Raw genomic sequence first — 25,382 nt, 5'->3', positions numbered from 1 at the left:
CACCTGTACAACGTCTACATATCACAACACAAACCAACATACACAGGACTTCTGATGAACTATTTTAGTTTCACATCACCTTCATACAAAACCGGACTTATACGCACACTAATCGACAGAGCATACAAACTTAACAATGCGACCAATGGCTTTCAACGAGACATAAAAAGCATTACATCCATTCTTTTACGAAACTTCTTCCCACTACACTTTATTAAAAGAACCGTAAAACGATATCTTGACAGCAAAAATAACAATAACCTCAAGCTGGACAATGAAACTCCTGTTACGACGATCACGACCAACGCAAACGAAAATTCCAAAATAACAACTCTATACTTTAAACTACCGTACATCGGACATCACTCACGATACACACAGCGCAGACCTACGAACACATTATGAAACACTTCTGTACAGATATTAACATTCGACTAATTTTCACATCATTTAAAATCAAAAACTTCTTCTCATTCAAAGACCCGATCCCTGATTCAGTTAAATCAATTTTGGTATAATATGAATTCAATTGCGCAGGATATAATTCACGATATATTATCCACCAGAATCAGGGAACATTCCACAACAGAACAAAACTCTAATATCTACAGACACCTCAAATATTATTCATGTAAAAACAACTATTCGCCCTCTCTTCAAAATCATCGACACTGCAGACACCTCATTCTCCGTTAAAATCAATAAAGCACTCCATATTAACAAAACTAACCCTGAACTCAATTTTAAAGTTTTTAAATTCAATATAATATTTAGTTTGTAACACGCTCCCCATTGATTTATCTCATTTCATTATTATTGTTATGATTTATTCATATTTATATATTTATATTACTGTATCATAATAAATTTATATAAACTTTGTATTATTTATGTAATTACTCACTTATACTGAAGATGGCATCATGAGATGTCGAAACATGTCTATTTTCAAAAATTTGTGGTCTGCATTAAATGCACAATATGAAACATACTCCGAATAAAAGTTCATGTATAACTCATTATTTGAGAGGGAAACAAGACAATTTTGCATCATTTAAACGGAAGTGTGGAAGTGTGAATTGATGGGAAGGATTAATTGATTGTGTGGCTGTGAAATCAAATAGTGACAGTTCTATGCTGGCTTTAAGTCGATTATTTAAGTTCTGATTGGCATGATTTAATAAAGAGTGCTTTAATTAGTAAATGTCTATTTCTAATTGAGTTTGTGTTCGAGTAAAATATTTTGTAGTTGTTAAGTATGATATAGATATTGTTTGATTACGACTTTTCTCTCCATCCAATTCACACTTCCGCACTAAATTCCGTTAAAATGATGTAACGCACACATAAGTAAAGCCTCAGTAATCAGTTACCTTATCGTCTGCACCACCACCTCAGTCTTAAATCAACCTTAGAACAATTTTTCTAGAGGCTCAACAACATTTCACTGTCAATCCCACATCATCAAATCATAAAGGTTATAGCATTAATCTCTTGAAGTTCTGCCCGCCCTTAGTTCGCGTTTGCTTTGGTTGTTCTCAGTCATTAAAGCCATGAGGTAATATAGCCAGCCCTCCTCACGATCTTACGACAACATCCAGAATGCACAGAAATTATTGCAATGCTCTTGTATATTTCCATGCAAACTTAGATTGTGTCAGGATGAAACAACACTATTTTATCTCCCAAATTACGACAATACCGACAAATATTTTACAACCTCTTGGACCAGACCATTTACAATTTTGCAATCGTTTGCAGTCGTTTGCACAGATACATGAAACAATAAAACCATCTTCATTTAAAGTGCATACGCCAATCATTTTTTTATAACTTTTTATCAAATGAGATACTGATATTTCAAATCTGTCAACAAAGTTTGAATCACTGTTCATTACCTTAGCAAATATGTCGACAAGCATGAATATTGTTTCAGAAAAAAGAATGTCAGTACTATTTTAAAGCTACAGAAATCATTTAAATTACCTTTTTTCATATGAAAATACAATGTTGTTATTCTTGTGAAAAGTCAAATTCAGAGTTGAGTTGGTGGTTGAAGCCTTATATATACACATACTAAATTACTTATTTTGTATTCCAGTTTTATAATTTTTATTAAAGTGCTTATCTCACAATTTTTTTTTTCGAATTTTCTGATTGAGATAAAAAAATCATTGTAAAAGTTATTTTACAATTTTCTGATTGATGGCTTTGTTTATGAGATAAATGCGTTTCTTTTCTCAAAATCGGCAATTATGGAGAAAATTGTTGCGCGTTCAATTTGCTTGATGAGAGCCTGAATCGAGAAGTATGTGACGTAACATAAGAACAGGAAGTTTTTCTGAAGTGTGATTTTTGCTATAATTTCTACTTTATCTGCTACGGCTCTACATCAAAATGCCTGATAGATGTGCAGTTTTCGGCTGTTCAAACCGAGTAAATTCTGCGGAAGGAATTTCTCTTCACCGTATACCATTTTACGGTGATGAGCGTCCTGAAGCGAAGCGAAGACGTAAAATCTGGGTGAATTTTGTTGCAAGAAAACGCGCTCGATGTACACTGACTAATGTACACCGACGATGTACACCGATTCGGCTGTTTTTTATGGTGATGGCAAAGTAATAAGGGCAAAGTTCAAATCTTTCCTGAGTCACATAGTAGACAAGCACACCAATTTGGACGATCCACTGTTTTCAAGTTGTTTTCATGGCCCTGATATTCAACCAATGGAATATTTGTTAGGTTTGTGAAGGCATTATTTAAAGATAACTTCCCTAACAGTTTATCATAATTCTTTGTTGTAAGGTTTAAGGTTCAGTTGCTCATGAAAAGCTTTGTGCTAAATTGTTAAACCCACAGCTGATGAAGTCAATTCACCAGGCTTCACCAGTTGCTCAAGTTAGTTGTTTGGAAGGATTCCATTCTGTCCTAAATCATTTTGCTCCAAAAATGATTCATTATTCCTATGTTGGAATGTATTGCAGGTGGGCGAAAATTTCCAATATGACAATGTTAGTTGTTTTGCAACTTCCACAAGTCTTTATTGTTATAGACACATTTTGGCATCCATCCACTTCAACAACAACTTAAGGCGTGATGTAAAGATGAAGAATGATGGCACTTTCCAAATAAATGTGGTGTATCCAAAGTTTAAAAATGGTGAAGGAACTGTGAGGGATGTCAGAGTTAAGCCCAAATTTGGTAAGTTGTTGCTAAATGTGTTGCTTTGCATCATTTCATAGTATTGAATACGACAATAATTTCTTTTTAGAGTATGTGGATGAATTATTTGAGAGTGATGCTGTCAAAAGACAAAGACGCATTATCAAATTCACAAAATCTTTTGAAAGAAATGTCCCCACCACCAATGAATGTCATGCTGCAAAAGCAACCCAGATCTGAGGTGCTACTAAAACAGGTCCGAAAATGCATTGTGGTCAATGATGTCCCCCCTCAATTCCAGCCAAAATGTTTGACATGCAAGAAGCCAATGAAAGGTCACAAACATGTGGCAGATTGCCCAAAAAATAGGAAAACTTAATTTTCACATCACTCATTTATTTCATTTTCTTCGTACCCTCTAAATTCCAACTTTTTATCATTAAATTTTGATCTTATTGCATGGTATGCACATGCTGGTAATGGTCTTCTTTCTTCTCCTAAGCATCCATAAATCATAGATGTGAATTCTCTGTATGTAACACATAGTAAAAACCTGAATATAAAGCCATATCGTTACTAATGTGTCATAACACTAAAATATACTTAAATACTGGGAAAGAACATAATATGCTATCAGACATGTTTTCAGATCCTGTTTCTCTGTATCGTCTTTGTCCTCTGGTTTTGTATTTCCTAGCAGCCATTTTTAGCGACCACTTTTCCAAACAACCTGGTCTGAAACCTTGGTGTAGAGTGACACAACATGGAATAGTTGACAGATCTGCCAGAACCGACTGGTGTGTTAAGCTTTCAGCTACAGACTTAAGTTCTTGGCAGCACCAGGCCTCTAGAGGATTCTGAAGAAGTGTAACTTGACAAAAACCACACTTGCACCTGAACAATAAAGAAAATCACATTAAATAATTGTAATCGAGCATCTTTTAACAATTTTTTACCCAAAAGTAAATAAAAAAAGCGATGGTAATCTTGAATAGAAAATTGCATGTTTATGTCTATATTTCATAACTTGAAGCCTGAATTGAAATACATTTCATAAGTTGAATTGAAATTAGAAATTTTATTACTCACCAAGAACTCAACTCAACTGTGTGATCAAGTCTTTTGTAGCATTTCAAGTTGCTTTTATGTTCATTTGACTTTTCCACGTAGTCTTCATACCATGCTTGTTCGGCCATTGGTTCATCAGCGTATAGATAGGACTTACTCGCCGTGATTTTCATCTATTATATTATATTCCTGGTCATTAATGTTCCTTGTTTCATCTTCGATGACATAACCGGGAATATAATCATACTCCGAATCACATTGCAAACTATGAGAGCTTTCCGAATCAGAATTCAACTCCGCCATCTAATTGTTGATAACAGCCTTGACTTATTCCTTAAGTTACGTCACAGAGACTTGATCCAGGCCCTATGCCAATTATCAACTTTTACTGTCAAATTTCATATTTGATCAATAATAATTCGAAAACAATGCAGCTCATGAAAAAATTGTAATATAAGTTTTAGATTACTTTTGAAGAAGCAATACGAAAATTCGGAAAAAAATTGTGAGATAAGCACTTTAATGGTACATGTTTTCATTTCTAATAATTCAAAGTAGTTTAATGTTCACAAGAAGAATAAAGGATGAAAAATAACTCAAAAATATTCGCTAATTTTATTCTGCGTTTCATCTCCAATTCTGCGTTTTATTCCCAATTCCGCATTTTATCCCCAATTCCGTTCCGCGTTTCATACCTAATTCCGTTGCGCTTTCGCATTCCGGATCCGCATTCCGCTTCAGTGTTTTATCTTAACCCTTGATTATATAAAAAACGGCAAACGTAGCTATGTATTGAAGTAATTGTACAAGTTAACAAACTAATAAAACCATTTTGGAAAAGATTAATATTAAACACAATGGCCACAACAGTCCTTTAGTAAAATAATGTGCATGCAAAAGAATTAAAATGTATTTCAAAAATAAATTGATGTTTATCATGTTTCAATTGTATATAGGTAAGTATATGAAAGATATTAAGGAAATGATACAGGGACTTAAGTGCATAAAGAACAAAATTAGCAAGGTATTAGTAGAACATGTAATTCGGTAACATTTTATAGGTAAATGTTAAGTTTGAATCAGACGTGAGCGAACATAGAATCGAAGTTGAGGAACGAAGCCAAATCAAGGTTGGTGCTATTGACGCCACACCATTAATGCTTACAGATTTTCTGTTAGGTAGTTTTATTCCAACACCAATAGCTTGTGGTGATGTATTATTGCATCCTAAAAATAAGAAGCAGCCTTAGCTAATAATGTTGGCTATCAGCTATCAGCCAGTTCATTACAAAATTAAAGTATGTTCTCGCCTTTCCTACCTACCTATTTCATTGTATTAAATTTATGCTACATTTAATTGCAAATGTCTTTTACCAGCAAAGTATTAAAAAGGACTTAACGGATTCCCCAAGCATAAGTTAGCCGCTTGATTTTAATATTTTACAACAAAAGCCCCCATTGTTGAAAATAAAAATTTACATTATGTGTCAATTGGAAATTTTAAACTTTCTTTAATTAAGTATTAACATGCATACTTTTTAAAAAATTGATTGTCATTACAAGGTAAACGAAAAAACTGATGAAATTAGTGAACTAACAATTAATAAAGCAACTAATTTAAGAATTTTGTAGAAATATACTTGCTGTTTTCGTAATCAAGTTTAACGAGGAAATGGTTCTTAATGTTATCAAACATACCTGATCCTTGAGTAGATACAATTCCAACACGAGCCTGGATGAAATTTGGATCCCCAACATTAATTCCAACTTCGTAGCAGCCTTGTATGAAATTTGGACGTTGTTGATAAAACCAAAGCAAGGCAAACGAATCCAGAAAAATATGAGAAATATTTAATATTTTTTTTTGAAAAAATAAACTACGAGGAGATGGTGCTGCAACTGGAATTTGTATTCGGCCATAATTTGTCTGCAAGCATAACTCAGAGACATTGGCACTCCAGAATTGGGAATTGAAGTTTGTTTGGTCGCCATCCTTTGATAGCCAAATTCTTGAATCATAACTGGTCACATCCTGAAGAAAAAACTAATTCTAGCAACAACAAAAAAATGCTGCAACGATCAGTTTTTAGCGACATTGTCATAAAGTTTCCATGAAGATTGGAAAGTTTTTGAAGTCAGAGTTTCCATGTGATTTAAGAACAAGAACCTTAATCAATTTTCATAAACGTATAAATATCAAAGCGTCTATAATCGACATCTTTGAGAAAAAGTAGCGTATAGTGTGATAGTAATGTATATTTTTCGTTGCGTTTTATGCTCTTAGAATTAAGAAAAAAACCCGAGTTTTGCACATAGAAACATTTTAGTCTCTAAAATAAACTAATGCTTACAGTTTTTTGAACCTCAAATTAGGATTACAAGCAGTTGTGGTTCCAGCCTGCAGATTTGCTCCTGTTATGAAATTTTTTTGTTTACTTAACTACTTTAAACGATACGTTTCTAAAGATTTAAATAATGATAATCGTCCGAAAGTAACATACAAGGAACATAATGTGTAGGCTGGTTACCGTACTGATCACAGTTGAAAAAACCCATAAAATAAGTGATGCTTATTGTAGAATTCTCAAGGTTAAAAAATTATCCAACAATAGGTATAGAATCACAAAAATTCAAACAATGTTTTTATCGCAATAAATGCTGCAAGCTGATTTATCTACATGGAATAAAGACTAACCGAACTATAACTTGAAGTTAAGTTTCCAAGAAATGTCCATCCAATGCCAGTACATTTAAGGTTTGGACCACCACCCCTACGACATTCTGTTTCGGTGTAACCCAAACGATCGCGTGATTTTATGTAATACTTTCTATTGTCACTTTTGCTACAAAACAAAAGCGTTTGATATTCAAAAGTTCAGTATTTACTATATTTTATTTTTAATTTAAAGCAATCAAGTTTATTTAAAATATTTTTTATGGTGTATCTTCATAAAAAACGATCATACAACGACTTTAAATATTAAAAACTTATTTGATATGTTTTAAAAGTTTGCAATGACAAATTAAAAATAATATTTCATAATAACTTATGTGAAATAACACAAAAACTCTGCACAAAAAAACATAAATCATAATTTAACTTTTAAAAAATTCATTTGAAGGCATAAGTTTCTGAGAAAATTAGCTATATCTGGAGACAAATTGCTTAAAACTGAGAATGTTCTTAGTAATTTAGCTAGTAAAGACGACTTATTATGTAGCTTAATATAAATAAGCATACATATTTAAAAATGGTCAAACCTTGTGCACGATTTTTCAAGAGCTTCCACGCAATCATCAAAGATAACTCGAACGGGTTCTAAAATAAAGACTAAATTATTCACTAAAGTATTGCGTAGAATCAAAAACTTAACATTATGATTTAGCTAGTTATTACAATTTTAAACATATACCTCATATTAAACACTATTATCTGATGAAGAGGAAAGCGGGATCATAACAAATGCCCAAAAGAACAAATAAAATTCTAGAAATTGCTCGAATTATGTGCTCAGAATCAGTTATTTATAGTATATTTTCCCAAAATTTATAGTACATTTGGAAAAAAACTCATGTTGTCTCTCTGAAAGTATATATTTATGTTTGTACTCACCATCATCAACGCATTTGCCACTGACCAAAGAAATATCGTCCAAAGCGACATAAGCAGGATAAGAGTAAACAGATGCATGAAATATAATCTGAAAAAAATCAAACAAATTTATCAATTTGATGAAAAATTAGATCTTCACAAGTTATCACGTGCTTAGTTTTACAGTGTTTTATTCCTTTTTATAAAACCATGTATGGTGACTTAAGCTGGTGCGATAGTCATCATGCATTACACCTTTTTCTTTAGCACCAAATACATATTTCTAAAAAATTGTAATGACCAAACTCTACGTTTTAAAAGAAGATTAAACGGCAATTATACGTAATTTCTGACGGATTGAGGATAGTTTAAGTTTTTTAAGACCAAAAAAAGGAACAGAAAAGTTGAAAATAGTCGCTTTCCTCATTTTGATGAGGTAAAACCAACTTGTTCAATTTACAAGTTAATTCAGTAACTACGACATATTCGCAACAATTCTTTAATAAAATCACTACATCGAGTATAAATTTAAAATAGAAATTATCAAAAGATTAGAAAGGACAAGAAGCTTAACTCTCTAGGAGCATGAATTTTTCAAAAGTTTGTACACGGCAACAGTGGCCTTTAGAGGTTTGAACCATTATTCCAGTTGAGTATGATTCAAAGTTTGATTGCGTTGGCGTAGCTAATTGGCATGCTTGTAGTCCTGCTACGTTAATCCTATTACGTCATTAGTTGTAGTCGTTACGTGGCTGTGGGGGAGAGAGCACTGCGCTTTAATTAACCAGTTGTGCTGTACATGTGAACCAGTGAGCACGCTTTGGTTATCACTCCTCGTGTGTTTTGGATTTTTTGGATTGGAAGAAGCTCTTTTATCCTTGGAATTTAAGAAGCTATGTTTCTTTTGTATAGTTGTATTTACGTTTGGATTTTTTAGTGAAAAGATGTCTGACCAATCGTGTCTCCAACTGAAAGCTCTTCTTTAATTAGTATATTTTCTGCAGTACAAAATACCATGGCAGAAACCACTAAATTGCTTAGTGCTTTACAGCCTTTGTGCCAAAACAAAAATATGTTTACTGATGTTGTGTCAGAAGACTCAATAATGCCAGCCTCAGAGGAAGGCAACACAACAAATTCAGAGGAAGCAGGTGCGCCAAACTCAGAGGAAGTTTTAGATAATTCAGCCACTGACGCCATTGATATGCAGGAAAACAATGACGATGTTGTTAGTTTGGTTGGTGGAAATGATTTTGATAATATTGATTCCAATAATGATGAGTTTTTGGAAGCAATTGACGTTTTGTTAAGACCTTCTGATGCACGCGCTCCAGCGATTTATCCCAAAATCACTCAAATTACAAATGAAAAATTTTCATCACATATTGGGCTTGAAGAGCGCAGAAATATAATTGAAAAATCTAGCCCACCGCAAAATTGCGACAAAGTTATTGTGCCCAAGGCCAATGATAATTTCCATCGTCAGCGATATTTGCGCACCGCAGTTCTACAAGATTCTATTGTGCGTGTGGCAAGTTCCCTTTCAGTTACTGTCGATCACCTGTTGAAATATAGAGAGACGAAGTCTTTGCCAGATTTTACGACTAGGCTCTTTTATGCCGTTACCTTATTAGGGCACGCAAACTTAGAGTTATCTTACAAGCGTCGAGACTCAATCCGTCCGCTTCTTAGCGGCGAATTAAAACCAATGTGTAACCGCTCAAATCACCGCTTGAGGCCAAGTTGCAAGGCAAGATGCTAATCAGCGATTTCACACTACGCCCACGTTTTGCACCATACCAACCAACAAAGCAAACTATTTTTTTCTCCAGAAGGGAGGAGGGTTACTTCTCTCCCCAACAACAACATTTTCGGAAACCCTTCCGCCCTCAATTTAGACAACATAGTCTTCAATAGATTTACAGGAAAATAACTTTCCTCACCATTTTACAAACAAAAATATTACCAACACCTACACGCGCTGTAGAATTATTTTCTGGGGGACAAATATGCCGTTTTCTTCAAAAATTGCAATAATTGACATCTGACCACAAATATTTCTGATTGTGAAAGGCGATATAATTCACTTTGTCTCAAAGCCCCATTTTGCCAAATTCGGCCCATCAATTCTATATGCAATAAACATGCGGTTAAAATTAAAGCAAAAATCTTAATAGTCATAATAAGATCCACTCATGAACAGGATGAGTTCATCTCGCCTATTTTTTTTTCGTTCCAAAGAACGATGACAAGGTCAGACTAATTCTTAATTTAAAAAAACTGAATGAATATGTAAATACGAGTCATTTCATAATGGATTCTATCCATTCTGCAATGTCAATAATCTCAAACGGGTGCTGGATGGCATCACTAGCATTAAAAGATGCATACTATGTGTTAGTATAGCTGAATATTACTAAAAGTTTTTAATATTTTCATACGGGTTTAATAGTATACATTGATGACATATTGATTTTTGTAACAACATAGCTACGAAGGATGCGCAAAAACGGTTGTAGAGGCCATTAAATAGTTTTCGAGTTTAGATTTTGTTATTCACGTAGAAAAATCTTCCATCATCACGGAACAGAAAACTGTGGATTTCAATTACACTCGACGACTATGAAAATACAATCAACCTAGGAAAAATTTCTAAAATCCCTTTTCGAGTTAGTGCTCTTTTAATCTTAAAATATACCATACGCGAGGCTGCTCAAGTAATTGACTTGCTATTTTCTTTCTTTCCTGCAGCAAGACGTTGCAAATGCCATTACAGATCAATTGAAATGGACAAAATATTTTCGCTGAAACAATCTCGAGGGAATTTTGAAGTGTGCATGGCTTTATCCTCTAAATCAATTGACGAATTAAATTGGTGGCGGTCATCAATACCACATGCGAATCATCTCGTTCATACTCCAGCAATAGATTTAGTAGTTCACTCTGATGCATCACTTTCCGGTTGGAGTGGTGCTTTGTGGAACCAAAGAACTGGTAGATTCTGAACTAATTCGGAAAAGTCAAACCATATCAACTATCTAAAACTTCTAGCTGCCAAATTTTTTTAAAAAAGTTTTCCATGTTTTTCTTGCTGACAAACTATGATTGATAGCATGTAAAAACTATGATTGATAACACCATGGCTGTTTTCGTTCTTAACAATAAATGCACCTGCAATGACCCTGCCTATAGCATTTGGCTATTATTTGGGTATTACGTTATACATAGAATTGGAAGGAATTAAACATAATTATGTCAATATAAAATATGTTAATTTTTTATTTAACATCATAATTACTCACTTACTTGAGAAATAAAACCATCTGTTGCGTTTATGGTAATTTTTTCTCTTTTCCACGATGTTTCATTAGCGTTTGAACGCGTCCATATTGTTATCCATGAATTATAATACACCCATAGCCATGCAGCAGAATTGTTGGCATTGATTTCGTGCCAAAAAGTTAAGCAGAATAGATCACCTCGCACATTGCTTAACTGTTTTATCATATATCCGTATTTGTAAACATAGTTGAATTGTGATTCGAGAAGCACAAAATAACCTATTAAAGAAGAAAGACGATTAGCGATGATTACACAGTAAAAAAAAATTAAATAGATAATTATGTAAAATATGTACGCAATTTTTAACGCCTATTTAAATGCAGTATTTATTGTAAGTAATCTTTAGAAATGAAATTAAAATGTAGTGATGAGGTCAAAGCTATTCACCAATTGCAGTTGCAATTACACAGTCTGTTACTCCAACAGTGTAAATACGTTTGTGCTTATTTAATGAAAAAAATCAACGATATTTTTCGGAATTATTTTTCTGAAAAGATGAATGGTAAGTTTGTTGGAAATTTTGCAAAGTAATTTTTTTTTTGATTTAACAGCTTTATTGGCATTCTACTCAGTTACGATAAGAAATAAATAAGTAAATTTAACACGGTAGAGATGGCCAAAAGGGAGTAACGAACGGGACGTGAGTACCCATGCAAGGAAACTCCCTACAGAATAAAAAATTTTACAAGATAGTAAATAATAAATCAGTGTAAATGCGTTCTATGACAAGAACAGTCTATAAAAGCTGACCAGGTACACGGTTGGACAATATCGAAAACATTTACTAATAAATTAAAGTAGTGATTGGTGACAAAATTCTTGAATGAAGAAAGAGTATCTAGGGATAATGGAGGAGCTACTTTACACATAATGTTCCACAATTTTGTAATTCTATTAAAATATGAGGCCTTTAATAAGGATGTTTTACAGGACTGAGTTTTCAGCAATATTTCCGGATTAAGGCAGTTTCTTGTGCGGTTGTGGGGAATAAAATTAACAAAGTTGTTAACGTCGATAGGCGATATTCCATACAAACAGTATTAAGTCCTTGATCTCTCGGTTATAACAAAGAGGAATAGTAAGAGTAACAGTTTGAGCTTGCTCTGCTACCGCTATATACATTAAAAATATTTTTTGTTGGATTATAACAGATGCACATTTACCAGACGAAGTTCCTGTAGTGTGGTCGACAATGGATGAATTTTTCGCGTTTCTAACTCGTGCAAGACTTCCATACATCACAAAGTTGCATTGGTCGCTGGTAAAGTCACACACGAGGTTTACTATAAAAAACACAAGTATGCCAGTGTTGTTGGTAAAATCACACACGAGGTTTACTATAAAAAACACAAGTATGCCAGTGTTGTTGGTAAAGTCACACACGAGGTTTACTATAAAAACACAAGTATGCCAGTGTTGTTGGTAAAGTCACACACGAGGTTTACTATAAAAACACAAGTATGCCAGTGTTGTTGGTAAAGTCACACACGAGGTTTACTATAAAAACACAAGTATGCCAGTGTTGTTGGTAAAGTCACACACGAGGTTTACTATAAAAACACAAGTATGCCAGTGTTGTTGGTAAAATCACACACGAGGTTTACTATAAAAACACAAGTATGCCAGTGTTGTTGGTAAAGTCACACACGAGGTTTACTATAAAAACACAAGTATGCCAGTGTTGTTGGTAAAGTCACACACGAGGTTTACTATAAAAACACAAGTATGCCAGTGTTGTTGGTAAAGTCACACACGAGGTTTACTACAAAAACACAAGTATGCCAGTGTTGTTGGTAAAGTCACACACGAGGTTTACTATAAAAACACAAGTATGCCAGTGTTGTTGGTAAAGTCACACACGAGGTTTACTATAAAAACACAAGTATGCCAGTGTTGTTGGTAAAGTCACACACGAGGTTTACTATAAAAACACAAGTATGCCAGTGTTGTTGGTAAAATCACACACGAGGTTTACTATAAAAACACAAGTATGCCAGTGTTGTTGGTAAAGTCACACACGAGGTTTACTATAAAAAACACAAGTATGCCAGTGTTGTTGGTAAAGTCACACACGAGGTTTACTATAAAAACACAAGTATGCCAGTGTTGTTGGTAAAGTCACACACGAGGTTTACTACAAAAAAACACAAGTATGCCAGTGTTGTTGGTAAAGTCACACACGAGGTTTACTATAAAAACACAAGTATGCCAGTGTTGTTGGTAAAGTCACACACGAGGTTTACTATAAAAACACAAGTATGCCAGTGTTGTTGGTAAAGTCACACACGAGGTTTACTATAAAAACACAAGTATGCCAGTGTTGTTGGTAAAGTCACACACGAGGTTTACTACAAAAACACAAGTATGCCAGTGTTGTTGGTAAAGTCACACACGAGATTTACTATAAAAAACACAAGTATGCCAGTGTTGTTGGTAAAATCACACACGAGGTTTACTACAAAAACAAGTATGCCAGTGTTGTTGGTAAAGTCACACACGAGATTTACTATAAAAACACAAGTATGCCAGTGTTGTTGGTAAAGTCACACACGAGGTTTACTATAAAAAACACAAGTATGCCAGTGTTGTTGGTAAAGTCACACACGAGGTTTACTATTAAAAAAACACAAGTATGCCAGTGTTGTAACTTCATAATTGTAATTACTTGCAATGCATAAGCTTTCTAGTTATGCAGGTGTTTTAAAATGTGTTTTTCATCTTCAATAGTAACCAGGGCATAATGTCATTCAAATTTTAATAAAAGATCATAGCCCAACAAATTTTTATTATTATTTATATCAAAATAAATGGTTTGAGCCGGGAATCGTTACATGTTTGTAAATGGGGATCGTCCAGGTTGGTATAGTCCTGAGAAAGACTGTTTTTGTTGTTGTTGACTGACGTTTCGACAACCTTAGTGGTAGCCATCTTCGGAGTCAAAAAATGTGACTCTGTTTGACTCTGAAGATGACTACAGCTAAGTTTGTCGAAACGTCAGTCAACAACAAAACAGTCCTTCTCAGGACTATACCAACCTGGAAGATCTACATTTACAAAAATTATTTATAGCACTACCACTGTTATTATTATTGTTATTATTATTATTGAACACTTGTGAATTTCTCCTACTTCTGGTGAAGTAGCACAATGCTTTGCAAAATTAATTTGAGATATCATTAGTTGCATGCCTATTTAAAATTATCAAAGTTATTTGTCAGACAAGTTTGGCAAAATATTTGGCGTTAAGCATATATCATTTAACTCTGAAATAAATGCGGTGACCATACCTGGTGTTATGGCTGTTGATGTTGTTGATGGTGTTGCTAAAAGATAGATTTAAAAAGCAAGTAGTTTGTAGGAATATAGAAATTGTGGTCTTAGAAAAGTAAATTATTGAAAAAATATATCATTCGATCATTATCATCTAACAGTTTAGATAGCAATAGTTAATGAAAAAGTTTTCAGTAACTTATATATAAGGAAATAACATTTCCGTCTGTTTGGCATGTATGTCAGTTTTTATGCATTTTATTTTTAAAAAGTATTCTCAACTCATTTAAGGTGAATCATGATGGTTAAGCAAGAGATTGCCGCCAAATGCCAAAATCAAAAAAAAAATCAAACTTTAGCATTATAAATAGGCTCAAAATATAAAAGCCATATCAAACTATAACAGCTTACGTCAGTGTGAGATGCTTAAAAGCTCAAAAATACTAATCAAAGGAAAGCATCTGGAGAGAGTGATGAGTAACTTTAACAAGTATGTTAACGGTTAATGCAGTTTAATCATCTTGTCAAATAATTTGTTGTTTAGCCACTGCATAAAAAATACCATTTTTAAGAAATAAACACGTCTACTGAAATTTACACGACAGTACTTAACGGGCAGGCAGGTTAGCGACAAATCTTATATTGTGATGTCTCTAGCATCCCATGTTTTCAGTTTAGTTGTCATTATCTCATGTTAATCCGTGGTTTGCAACTTTTATAGGCATAGGCTCACGCTTATTGATAAAAATCTACGAGATTGATTTATACATAGTTAATTTTCCTTATAACAGCATAGTTGGAGTTTGAAAAAATCTAAAGGCCTGCACATGCAGAGTTTCAATGAATTGAACACTATTCATTGATAAAAGTCCTGTACAGAAGAAATTGTGACATGAGATTCGTTTAGAGACAAAATATGAACAAACATTTGATTGGTTTTGACTGGTCTAAAATAAAATTACGCCTTGTTGGTTTTAACCATTTACTACTTTTAGAAACGCAAGGAATTACTTAATACTTACTATAAAACGATGTTGTATATATTGATGGACTTACTGTTGAACCTAACAAAATGAAAATGAGTGTCAGATGTTACATTGATGGAACGTAAAGGAATTAAAGTGACATGCACAGCACAATTTCAAATTAAAATTCATTTATTCTTGTCTTACTTTCAGAAACAAGAGAAAACGCCTACTATAAATGATGATTATTAAAAAAAGATAAACTCAGTCGAGTTTTGGTCGTAATAATAAAAGAATGCAGAGTAATAAGAGCATTACTATGAACATTGCATCATATTAACATCACATTTTATAATCTGGCACTTCATTGAAGATATCAGTTCGTTTGTCTGCTTCTTTGGTGTTCTGATCTCAGAAATTGTAAACAAAGACGCAATTTTTGATCTGCAGCATATTTATTAGTCCGTCGACTATTATGAGATGACATACGTAATTGTTAAAGCCGCGAGCAGTCTTGCTTACATATGCATCATTCAAATATAAAAATGTATCTTTTGGAAAAACGGCGGTTTGTCGACAAATTTGATATATTTGTATAATTTTTATGGCTCTTTTATGTTCAATGATGCCTTAATACTCTACTACATTTTTAATTCCGTGTACGTTTACATGTTTTACTTGTCCTAACTTAAAAAGTTGTATTTATATTGTCAATAATGCATTAAAAGCTACCATATCAACTGATATGCTTTTGAAATTTTTCTACTTACAGAGACAAATTATATGTTATGAAATTACTTTTGATTAGTTGATTGGCGTTTCTTTTATATCCAATGAGACTTAAATGAATGCAAAAATTCCTTACTTCTAAAACCTGGCTTGGCATATGTTGGATGAATATTACATTGACCATCGAAGAAAACAAAGTCATCCAGAGCAATGTCACCCGTAAAACTAGAACCTCGAACACCTTCAACAATTATCTGAAAAAACAAAACAAAGTTTATTAGTATGAAGATAAAGTCTTTACACGCAGTTTAAATAAAAAATACTTTTCGCGTAGTTATGTTTGGAAGACGAATAATATTAGTGACACGACCTTCTTTAATGTCAAAGAAGCTCAAATTGTGAATTTAGTTTGAAGTATAGTGAAAGAAAGAAACATCACAAGATAATCCTTGAACACTGTATTTTGTAATAGCAAATTATCCTCTTCTACATACCCTGGTTGGCAATCTACTAAAGTTGGCAAATATTGTAACTTGGGCTTGTCTCCAATAATTTCCTCTATTACCACTAAGGGTCCAAATCATACTTAATGCTCCTCCTCTCATAGATTGTTCGTATATATTGAGAGAGCCAATTGTTGATCCATACATATGATACCAGAATTTGAAGCATTTAACGGACGAATTAAAATAGTTGCTGACCAGCCATGCTTTATCACCCTGCACTCGAGGACTTGATGTTTCGATGTAAATATACTTTCCTAAAAAAATTACTTTATGCTAACTCTGTGTGACGAATTTACCTAAGCAAGTTTTGACTCCATATTAAAAATATTACATGTCTGTGGATGAAGATTTTCCAGATTAGTAGAGTCCCGAGAAGGAGTGTTGGTATTGAGGTTCTTTGTACAAGCTTCTGATAAGGTTGTCGAAACGTCAGTCAATTTCTTACCAACAGTCCTTCTTAGGACTCTACTAACCTGGACGATACTCCTGGTGCAAACCATTTACTTTAATAATAATATTTCTGATTAGCTGAAACTGAAAACGGGAAAGACACAGCTTTCAATATAAAAGCTTAATTAGTTCAACATTATATGCGTCTAACTGCACATGATATAAAATATTGGTAAACCTTAATATTTACAACAAGTTATAAATAGAAAATTTGAATGCAGTGTTGCCGTTTCGTTTAGGTATAGTGGTAAAAAATGTGAGACTGGTTGAAAAGAACTTGAAAAATATACTATCGGAAAAGCTATTCTTCTTAAGAATTTTGGCAAGTAATAACTCTTTACCCAAACACCTTAATTGTCTAAGAGTGTTTCTGTTTCTATTACAGATCTCTTTTTAGATCAATATTTTTTTCCAAAAGATTAATTTTAAATTAATCCTTATTTCGCACTTTCGTTTTATGAGTCAAAAACATTATTCTTGCTTTTTGACTTAAGAAAGGGTTTTTCAGAATTGTACAAAAGAAACATATCTCAGCTGTGTTATTGAATATTGAGTTGTATTATCATACATTAAACACACAAAATACATATACTGCACGAAACAAACATAAGCCCAGACTCGATAATTGCATACCTGTAGTAGATCCTCTTCTATCATTTGAAGGACCAGTAGCATAACTTCCTGTGGGGCCAGAATGGACAGTCCAATTAAAGTTGTCAACCAAATCAACGTTATTCCACTGACAATTCTGGAGTCCGAAATGAAAGCTGCAATCGCCTGTTTTCAAATTGTAGTACGTCAGGTACAGTTTAAGCAATATTTTGAAAATAATATTAGGTTGTAACGTAAGGGCCAGTCAGGTGATGATAAAGGTACCACTTTTGTATACTTAAGTATACTTAACCAAGAAATGAATAAGGGTGCAAATTACCACAGCCTAATTTCCGACTTTTTTTATTATATAAGCGTAAAAACGTATTATATGAGTGTGTCACATAGATCTTGCTTTCTAGAATGTGTGAATGCAGAATTTTGATCATTAAATGCAGTAAGATGCTGAGCATTCCCACTCAAATAAGTTTTCCAATAATAAATTCACAGTAAAGGACCACTTTCTGGAATGATAGCCATGAATGTTCAAATGCACTATGATTAGGAAGCTTACTCACTCATACAGACGAACTACAAATGTTATGTAAAAGACGATTCATGCTCCTAAATTCTGGTCTTGCAGTTAGAATGCGACTTTATATAAACTTTGCCTCACCAACTTCGTAAAGTGGGACTGCTAAATACAACAAAATATTGTATTTTTTGTCGCTTTAAATTTTATTTCATATGTGCGAAATCACAAGAGTAGCAGAACACAAAGCAAAACTGTCTCTACGCAGAAAATCTCTTATTTCTTCCCAGTTCTCACGTCCTCACTTGTTGCATTCAACACTCCAGCCAGAAAACCTGGCAAGAGTTACTTTGCTACTTTTGATGTCTTAATAGTTGTCATCTGTGTTCATTTTAAAGCATATATTAAACAGAAATTTTTCTGCCGTTTTGCTGTCCTTTCCAGACGGAACATGTAACTGTAGTAGAGAATATTTTTTTGATTGCTTTTCTGAAATGATCGTGCAAAGAAACGATAAACCAAAATGGTTTCGAAATCCACAAAAATATCATTAGTTAGATAATGGATGCACAGAATTTCTATGCATGTATGAATATCTGGGTATTATATGAATATTGTATAGTCCACTTCAAACCCGCACCAGTGATAAAACATTCTACGACTGCTGTACTTTCCTATACATATTGGAGTACACAGATCGCAATTTATGGTCGTGTTATTGTAATATATACACAAATGATGCAAACGATCTTAGAAATCCTAATTGCACAGTACTGGAAACGTTTCGTTATAATATGACATTTTATGAATTGAGATTTACAGTTTTTGTTACACCAATGATGATATAATCGAAAAAAATTACCTGATATCTTCACTACCCTAAATGTCAGCAAAAATCCTGATCTACCACTGCTCCAAGAGGAGCGAAAACTGACATTAACTCTCTCGTTGACAAAGAAAAGTGGACGACTATTTACAATGGACTTTCCACATGTAGAATTAGAAGTTGATCCATCTGATATGACCAACTCGTCATAAATGCACCCAGAATAATAATCTAATAAAATGTAGAACATTTCAACTTGAGAGCCAGGAATTTGCAATTGAAGCTTTAAAGAATGTCACAAAGATTGTATTCAATAAATAATTGGGAAGATTATGTAAGCTAAACACGTTCATAAAATGAATTTTTTCAAATTTAACTCACTCCTATAGATGTCAATATAGTTGACTACAATTTCTAAGGATTTGTCCTGAGGAATCATCACAGTAACACTACATCTTAAGCTAGAGTTGTAGCCAAACGGAAACCCAGGTGAGTAAATACGACCAACGTTACTGGATATCGTCTTGTTAGAACAGACACTGAAGGCAGGAGGTTGGTTATCACCTAAAAATCGTCAAACATGACAATACATAAAATAAATAAAGAAATGTTAAGTTTTTTCAACTTGTAAAGTAAGCTTTCTTTTTATTGGGGCGAATATATGAAAAGATCATTCGTTTTTGTAAAAAAAGCAGAAAGACGGATTTTATTGCATACTTTACATACAAAGCTGCTACTAATTTTTAATACTAAGGTTTTTAATACTAGCGAACACTAAGACTTAGATATAAAGCCATCGCCAAATCACAATACTAAAGATAACTTACTGGTGTATTGTATGAAAACGAGGGAAAACAAGAAAATGAAATCAAGACGCATAGTGTTGTATTACACCTGACTCAATTGATGTTTAAATGTTTTATTTCGCCATCGCATCTGTGTCAAACAAACACGTGAAGCTTTTAAATGAATAAGTCTGGTTGAATTTAAGGGGGGTAGGAGTTAAAAATTTCTAAACAATTTTTCAATATAAAATAAATAAGCAATGTTTTCAATTTATCTTTCAATTCTTGTAAACGGTATAGCAATTTTACACTTTCAATACTTGCATTTAATTACGTGTTAAAATTCAAAGCTAGTCAAACCTGTATCTAATAAAATAGCGTTTGCACCATAACCAGGCTAGACAACTAACTTTTAATGGGTTAATAAATGTGCGGCCTATCTACATGTTTTTTGATACATGAGATTTTGCAATGGTTCTATATCTTAATGTTAAAAGTATACAATAAATCCCTTTCTGCAAATTTGGTTCTTTCTTTACAAAACGAACGAGATTTCATCAATCTTTCCCACAAGCGAACGATTTTGCTCAAAATTGGTCCTTAACCACCCACCATTATTATACTTAAATCAATTAAAACCGATTAACAACAAACAAGCGTGCATTCCTGAACATGTAGTCTTTAAGATCAACTTTTAAAAGACATCTTTAAGAATGAAATTTTGTTACTTTAACTTAGTTTATGAGCATTCAAAATTTAAAACTCGTAGTCAAACAATAATTAGACAGCACAATTACTCCACTTACTCCTGATAGTATCGAAGTCAAGAGCAAAACCTTCAAACCGTCTGTTCAAATAAGCACTGAACGTCAAAACCGCAACACTGGTTTGAGGTAAAAATGTCATGGACGTCGTCTCGGTACAAAATTGTCTTGAAGTTCCACCAGATATAGTGAGAGAATCTACGCATCTTGTTCTATTACCTGCATATAAATTGTTAAAGGATTATTGAAGTAATTATAAATCAATAACGTCATTTTTGGAATTAAAAATCATACTATAAAGAAGAAAATAACATTAAAGCAATAAAATTATTCACAACAAAATTTTGAAATGTGTGGAGAAACTTTTATACTATTGTATAGATCAATATGCTGGCACAAACATAATAATTAACAAATTATGAACATATTTAATTCTTGTTGAAAATTCTAATGTCTTGCAATGTTCATCTCCTTGATATTGACTAAAATGAACTTCTTGTACATGTATTGCATTTCCTATCAAACTTTGAACATATTCTCTATCTTGGCTTAATTAATTGTTTTTAAAAACTGGCTGACTTAATACTTTCATTTAAATAGAAATGACTTAAAATTACTTTCGAGTTATGATGAAATAAACGAAAGAAATTTGGTATAAATTGACAGAATATTATCATGTATAAATGCGTTGATAACACATGCACACAGGTCTTGACATTGTTTGATAAAACTTTTTAAAATTACATCTGTGTCTAAAAAAATATGAAAAATATTGCATAAAAACGGGCATCAACACACATGAGAAGAATTATACGATATCAAAAAAACTACATTTAAGTACTCACCGATTAAATAAGAGTCAAGAGAGATATTAGAAAAACTGAAGTTGAAGATTGTATTAAGAGGTTGTTTAATCGTCAGTGTGCATCTTGCGTAGAGATAGTAACGTGGATAGTAATTTGGTGACACAATATGTCCTTTAGAAAGCGTAATAGTTCGTGATGGACAAATGCTTATAGGGATGCCAAAGCCTGTAGAAATAAAACATGTAGTGTTAGTGAAAACGTGTTCATACTCAAATGTGTTTTTTAGCCTGATTATTTCTATTGCCTATTTTTCAATAATAGTAAAGCCAAGAAGTTGCTCAATTTCATAAAATGCATAGTTATTTTCTACTTCATTTCTACAACACTACTTATTCAATTTTAATAATACCTAAACTCTCGCCTGAACTTAAAGATTTCATTTAACGTTTTCAAATCGATTCTACAGCTCTTCAAAAATGCGATTTTTTGCACTTACTAGGCGAATTTTTCACATGAGCCTTGTTACGACATAAGATGTACATGGTGTATATTTTAATAGCGAAAAACGTGTTCGTGGAGGTAAATATTGTGTTGCTGATGGTCCTAACTTAATTAGTTGCACCAACGATACAGAGGAATTTCTATGCATAAGTTTCTTACGAGGAAACAGATTTTCAAAGACAAAGAAAATGGATTAATGTTGTTCGCTAATACAGACCGCAATGGTTGCCTAATTTAAATTCGTTGCTCTGCTCGTCACATTTGAAGATTCTTGCTTTGATGTAAGCAGATTTCATATCGAGTATATGAAGAAAAGACAGAAGCAATGCTGTTTTTGCTGTGGACATGCCGGGAATTGTTCCTACGAGTGAGCAACAGATAACGAATAGCCAACCAAGACAGACACAAAGTAACATATTAATTGTGTATGGTATGGAATGTACACGTTCCCTTGCTCACATTTTAATGTATTTATATTTATCAGTGGATTCGCAAGTTTTCGTCATCTATAAAATCGTCCTGTACTCCTAGAAAAATTGACGAACAAGGGCAAAAACCAAAGGCAGATATTACTGCTACAGACTTGTTCGATTGTGAAAATTTGAAGACTATGATTTTAGAAAATTATAAAGCCAAAGCAAAAAAGAACAAGAAAAAGCTGGTCTGCCAATTGTACATCATGCAGCCATTTCAAAAAACAATCAGCTTTCTCCAAATAAACTGTCAGCCAACTGAAAAAAAACAGGGAAACATTGCAGAAGCAAATTCAAAAGCTTTATGCTCAGCAGAAGGCGCTTTTGGATGTTCCATCTGTACGTAAAGTGTACAAAGAATTTGTAGGTGATTGTATGGTACAAGAGAATGAAGATGATTTAGATAAACCTTCATCAAGGACAACTCTTCTTTTGATGAATCAAGTCAAGATGATGATTTAATTGGATGATAATATCCTGACAAATTCTATCATGTAAAATTCACAAATGTCAAGTATAATTGTTCATCAAATGGAAATCATCATTTTTATATAGTGTTGAGAAAAATTGCAGTACAATGAGCCCCAGGTAGAGACTTTTAAGATTTTTGTATCTGTTCTAAAACTCGCGTTGAAATTCTATGGTTAACTTTTTATTTTGGGGGTTGTATACGTAAGACTTATATAGAGTTTGAATTGTAGTATGTTATACATCTGAAGATACTCAAGTAAATACAAAATTTTCTTTTAACGTATACTTTGTATTTGGTGGAAAAAAGAGAGGGTTAAATTTCACGAGAGTTGCCCTTTAAATATTGCGTTATAAAATGTTTACATCACTTACGTGGAGGTTTGGCAGTTAGTGGAAGTATATCACAAGTTTCATCCAAAAATTTGAAATCATCAAGAGCAATGTCACTGGAACTACTCCAACCTCGAACTCCTTCAACAATGATCTAAAGATGATAAATTTACCACATTAAACCTACAAGGGCTCAGCATATTGCATTTCAGTACATATAGATGTAAAAGTCACTCCCCCCTGCAATAATTAAGAACGCAATATCTCAAAAACTAAGCATCGTCATCATACGAACAATGAATTTTCTTAAAACAGCTATGTGGACCCCCAACCCCTTAAAAAACAGTGGATATTTTAGTGTAGTAGAAAATAGTTTTCAATAGCTAATCGATAAAAAAATGTATTCTTTAAAATTTTATAATAGCATTTTTATAAAGATGCATGGATTTTTTGCTGTATTTCCTACTGGAATAAACACTAATATCTTATTACTTCTAGTTTTTTATGTAATTCTTACCCTAATTTTTGATCCAATGGTAAAGTTGATTGTTAATTGACCATGGAGCCAAAAATTTCCTCTGTTACCAGTTACAGTCCACAAAGGCTTCATTTCTTTTCCCATAGTTTGTTCGTATATATTGAGGGAACCAACAGTTGATCCATACATATAATACCAAAATGTGAAACATTTTCTTGATGTATTAAAGTAGTTGCTAACCAGCCAGCTTTTAGAACCCATACTTCCGTAGTTTCCCCTCATATAAATGTATTTTCCTGTTTAGACGTAAAATGTACATTTAATAAGATTGTGTCAAATGTGAACTATGTATCAAGCAAGTATAAATTTCTATTTCTTCTATATTACTCTATTTGGCTAATATTCTGTAAAAATTTTTGTCAAACAAAGACCATCTCCACGACATTATACATTTTTACTGTTAAAAAAAATACAAACCATGCAATACAATATAGAAAGATAATACTTAGGAAAGGAAAAAATTGATTTAATGAGAGCACACACCTGTAGTGGATCCTTTTCTGTCAAAATTAGGACCAGTGCCGTAGTATGGTGTGGAACCAGAATGGACAATCCAGTTATAATTATCAAGCGGATAACCAACATTTCTCCACAGACATTTTGAGTTGCTTATTCCATTTTCAAAGCTACAGTCACCTGTTTTGAACAAAACTTCTTTATGGTGGCATGTAAAATGTTATGTTTTGCAAAAGAACTTTCTAAATTTAAATTTTGATGTATAGAATATTATGTATAGAAAATATGCACTCGATGAGTGCGCAAGGCTTTGCTTTTTTATGATTGACCATTACAAAATAGCAGTATTATTATAAACATATGGTAAACATATACAAAATATTTGGTAACAAAACACAACAGAATATCAAGTTTTTGCCAAAATGTATTAATGACATAACATTCATTTTTGGTTACTGCCCATGTCATTTTTGTTTCACTAGTGTATCAAACACTGGTGTCATCTATCTTCTAAAAAAACATTTAAATTATTAAAAAACAAGGAATGCTATTTAAAAAATGGTAACACAAACTGCACAATATCTAAGTAAGGCTATGCCATGCTCCTAAGGCATTTCGTATTGTTGCCTTTGAAAAGCGTTTTGACACGTAAAGTAAAAGCAAATGTTTTCTTACAGATTCCTTGATGCTATTTGCTTATATTTTTTAAAACGAGCACTGTTCTTAAATAATAACAAAAAGGAACGGGAAATGCACGTTGCTTTGTTTAACGAAAACTCAAGTCTCGGAGCATACTGTCAATTTTTGGTCGTTTTTTTACGTCCTCGAGTTTGATTTTTATCTTAAGAAAATTGAACAGTTATGTTTACTCCATATTTATTTAATACTATCAACACAATGTAGCTACTAAAATATCCATCTAGATATTGAAGCTCTTAATTTGGCATGTAAATTTCACAAAATTGTAATGATTGAGCCTCACCAGGACTGTTGCATTCACCAATATCAACAAGAATATCATCCAAGGAAATATAACCAGGATATGAATTTACCATAGCTTCAAAATTATCTGTAAAATGATTCAAGAGAATCACATGCAATATATTTGTTTACTTTGATGCACTATTTATTAAATTAATGAAAACTTCTACAATATATGTGTGACTTACAGAGAAACGATTATAGTTTAAATAAATTGTCGTCCTTCCTTTTTCCAAGAAGTTGT

At 33.0% G+C, this 25,382-nt stretch overlaps 1 protein-coding gene and 2 long non-coding RNA genes across 3 annotated transcripts; 1 reads left to right on the top strand and 2 right to left on the bottom strand.

Moving 5' to 3' along the window:
* Positions 1 to 2,931: 2,931 nt before the first annotated feature.
* On the top strand, positions 2,932 to 3,297 carry LOC124449441. Its single transcript, XR_006949398.1, has 3 exons — positions 2,932 to 2,984; positions 3,053 to 3,201; positions 3,272 to 3,297. It is a non-coding gene; the product is annotated as an uncharacterized LOC124449441 (long non-coding RNA).
* Positions 3,298 to 3,541: 244 nt separating this feature from the next.
* LOC124448669 lies at positions 3,542 to 3,834 on the bottom strand. Its single transcript, XR_006949206.1, has 2 exons — positions 3,802 to 3,834; positions 3,542 to 3,715 (listed from the first exon to the last, which is right to left on the bottom strand). It is a non-coding gene; the product is annotated as an uncharacterized LOC124448669 (long non-coding RNA).
* Positions 3,835 to 5,060: 1,226 nt separating this feature from the next.
* LOC124448309 (MAM and LDL-receptor class A domain-containing protein 1-like) lies at positions 5,061 to 25,343 on the bottom strand. Its single transcript, XM_046999324.1, has 21 exons — positions 25,327 to 25,343; positions 25,140 to 25,226; positions 24,185 to 24,337; positions 23,681 to 23,937; positions 23,206 to 23,317; positions 21,428 to 21,613; positions 20,625 to 20,801; positions 19,415 to 19,597; positions 19,070 to 19,264; positions 17,718 to 17,861; positions 16,623 to 16,888; positions 16,265 to 16,382; positions 15,457 to 15,498; positions 14,452 to 14,487; positions 12,328 to 12,447; positions 11,129 to 11,382; positions 7,844 to 7,931; positions 7,492 to 7,549; positions 6,926 to 7,073; positions 5,929 to 6,262; positions 5,061 to 5,457 (listed from the first exon to the last, which is right to left on the bottom strand). Exons 2-21 carry the CDS (start codon positions 25,210 to 25,212, stop codon positions 5,258 to 5,260), a joined length of 3,144 nt encoding a protein of 1,047 aa, XP_046855280.1. The 5' UTR covers positions 25,213 to 25,226; positions 25,327 to 25,343; the 3' UTR covers positions 5,061 to 5,257.
* Positions 25,344 to 25,382: the final 39 nt, after the last annotated feature.

This window comes from Xenia sp. Carnegie-2017, unplaced genomic scaffold (assembly GCF_021976095.1).
Source record: "Xenia sp. Carnegie-2017 unplaced genomic scaffold, XeniaSp_v1 HiC_scaffold_23, whole genome shotgun sequence".
Lineage (NCBI taxonomy): Eukaryota > Metazoa > Cnidaria > Anthozoa > Malacalcyonacea > Xeniidae > Xenia > Xenia sp. Carnegie-2017.
This window is presented reverse-complemented; position numbering and strand designations above follow the sequence as displayed.